Source organism: Myzus persicae, unplaced genomic scaffold (assembly GCF_001856785.1).
Source record: "Myzus persicae strain clone G006 unplaced genomic scaffold, MPER_G0061.0, whole genome shotgun sequence".
Lineage (NCBI taxonomy): Eukaryota > Metazoa > Arthropoda > Insecta > Hemiptera > Aphididae > Myzus > Myzus persicae.
The window spans coordinates 14,570-17,197 of NW_019100773.1; the positions used below are offsets into that span (position 1 = coordinate 14,570).

The 2,628-nt window shown below is 28.5% G+C and overlaps 1 protein-coding gene across 1 annotated transcript; it reads left to right on the forward strand.

Moving 5' to 3' along the window:
* Nucleotides 1–193: 193 nt before the first annotated feature.
* On the forward strand, nucleotides 194–2,406 carry LOC111042892 (general transcription factor II-I repeat domain-containing protein 2A-like). The gene is made up of 2 exons (XM_022327609.1): nucleotides 194–394; nucleotides 474–2,406. The coding sequence occupies exon 2, from the start codon at nucleotides 481–483 to the stop codon at nucleotides 2,398–2,400; it is 1,920 nt and encodes a 639-aa protein (XP_022183301.1). The 5' UTR covers nucleotides 194–394; nucleotides 474–480; the 3' UTR covers nucleotides 2,401–2,406.
* The last annotated feature ends 222 nt before the right edge of the window (nucleotides 2,407–2,628 follow it).

The window sequence follows — 2,628 nt, forward strand, 5'->3', positions numbered from 1 at the left end:
CAGGGATGGCGAACCTATGTCACGCGTGTCACGGAGTGACACGCGCGCATTATTTCAGTGACACGCCAATTTAAAATATAATTCTTAATTTTTACTTCACTTTCCAAAAAAATTATTGTTAATTTTAAACTATTTTTAACTTATTATTGGAATGTATCGTAAGATATTGTAATCTGTACTTTCCATTTCCTAAGCTCGTAAACGAAACGATTAGATTATCAATAAATTCGTTTATCGCGTTTACGTAACAAACGTAGGTAAACAGAACAGTCGACAGTCGTCAACAGATAGTTTCGGATGCCTTACACGACGACTATTTTAACCAACCTATTCAATATTGCTTCGGGCTTTCTCAATATAATTCACGTTTAACCGTTGGAAGTTTAATACATTGGTGAATATTATTTATTTTTATTATTTTCAAAAATTAAAAATTCGTATAAAATAATTAATACTATATTCTTAATTTATAGAATAAAAATGTCCAAAAAATTAAAACTGAATCCAGAAAAAAGCGGTAGTGGGAGATTATTCCACGAACAGTGGACAGTGGATTTTGGTGTAATTCAAAACAATAATAAGGTACTATGTTGCTTGTGTAACGAAACAGTTGTAAGCCGTAGTTTTAATGTTAAAAGACATTTCGAGACAGTTCATAACAATATATTTTCTCTATCGGCTGAAGAAAAATTAGAATTGATTTCTCAAAAAGTAAAATTTTTTAGAAGTCAATCAAACAAATTTAAAGTGGCGTTCAAACAAAATAATAATTTATCAGCCGCTAGTTTTTCTGTGTCACATTGCATTGCGCAGCATGGTAAGCCACTTTCTGACGGAGAATACTTAAAAGAAGTTTTTGTTAAGGCGTCTAACATTTTGTTTCATGATTTTACTAATAAAAATGAAATAATAAAACGTATTAACGATTTGCCTGTTAGTAGAAATACTGTAAAAGATCGTATTATTTGTATGAGTAATGATATAACAGATCAGCTTCAAACAGATTTGGCTTCAGAAAATTATTTTTCAATCTGTCTTGACGAAAGTACAGATGTAACTTCACAGGCGCGACTAGCAGTCTTTGTTAGGTTCAGTAGTGTTAATATTATGAGGGAAGAATTAATAAAATTAATGACGATTTCTACTAAAACAACTGCTCAAGATATTATGAATGTAGTACTTAAAGAATTCGCCAATTTAAAAATAAATATAAATAATATTGTTTCAATAACTACGGATGGTGCCCCTAATATGGTTGGCAAACACAATGGATTTGTTCAACTTTTTTCGAAAGAAATTTCTCATCCGTTAATCAGTTTTCATTGTTTAATACATCAAGAAGCGTTGTGTGCTAAAGACAGCTTGAAATCGCTTCAAAATGTAATGGAAGTAGTTACAAAAGTTGTCAATTTCATTACATCTCGTGCTTTAAATAACCGACAATTTACTAAATTATTAGATGAAGTTGAATCACAATACGCTGGCCTTTTAATGTATAACAGTGTTCGTTGGTTGAGTCGTGGTCAAGTTCTTCATCGATTTGTTGAATTATTAGAAGAAATACGATTATTTTTATTCGAAAAATCTCAAGACTATCCAGAACTTAAAGATTTAAATTGGTTGAACAATTTAATGTTTTTCACTGATTTTACTACAATGTATAATGAATTAAATAAAAAACTTCAAGGGCCCGGTCACATAGTCTTAACAATGTTTGAAAATATCAAAGGTTTTGAAAAAAAAATTGAAATTTATTGTAAAGATCTTAAAAATGAAAAATTTAAATATTTTCCACATTTGAAAAATCATCTGAACAATTCATTACACTTTGCAGATAGTCAGACTGACATCAAATGTATAATTAAAAAATATGTTAATATATTAGAAAATACAACTGAATTATTTTCTAATAGATTTTCACAGTTTCGATGTCTAGAACCAACCTTTCAATTTTTAATAAATCCGCATAAAATTACATATGATGAACTTGATCTATCTTTTTTTGAATGGCTAAATATCGAAAACTTAGAAATGGAATTAATAGAATTTCAGGGAAATGTAATTTGGAGAAATAAATTTATTAATTTAAACAGTGAACTGGAAAAAAATTATTGTGAAATTGATAGCAGTATTAAAACCGAAAACCTAATTCTTATTGAGTGGAAAAGTCTACCAAATTCATTTACATCCATGAAAAAATTAGCACTTTCATTATTGACTATGTTTGGTTCTACATATAAATGTGAGCAGCTATTTTCCTCCATGAATTTTATCAAATCCACTTTGAGAAATCGTCTTGGAACAGATATCAGTGCAGCATGTATTCAATTAAAATCTACAAATTATAATCCCAGGATTGATTCGTTAGCTGGAAATATGCAGCAACAAATTTCTCATTAAAAACTTATTTTTGTAATTAAAAAAAAATATGTGTTTGTATTAATATGTAATAGTAAATAGTAAATGCTGTAAAGTTATATTAATATGCAATAGTACCTAAACAGAAAATGCCGTAAAGTTTAAATATTTTATACACCTAACAACAAATAAAATCATGTTTATATGTTTAATTAATTATTTTTTAAGCAAAAAAAAAGGTCTGCAAAGTTTCTGACACGCGAGGCAAAT

Bases quoted from the DNA above. Each gene is read 5' to 3' on its own strand.
- LOC111042892 (XM_022327609.1), top strand. From the start codon at position 481: ATGTCCAAAAAATTAAAACTGAATCCAGAAAAAAGCGGTAGTGGGAGA.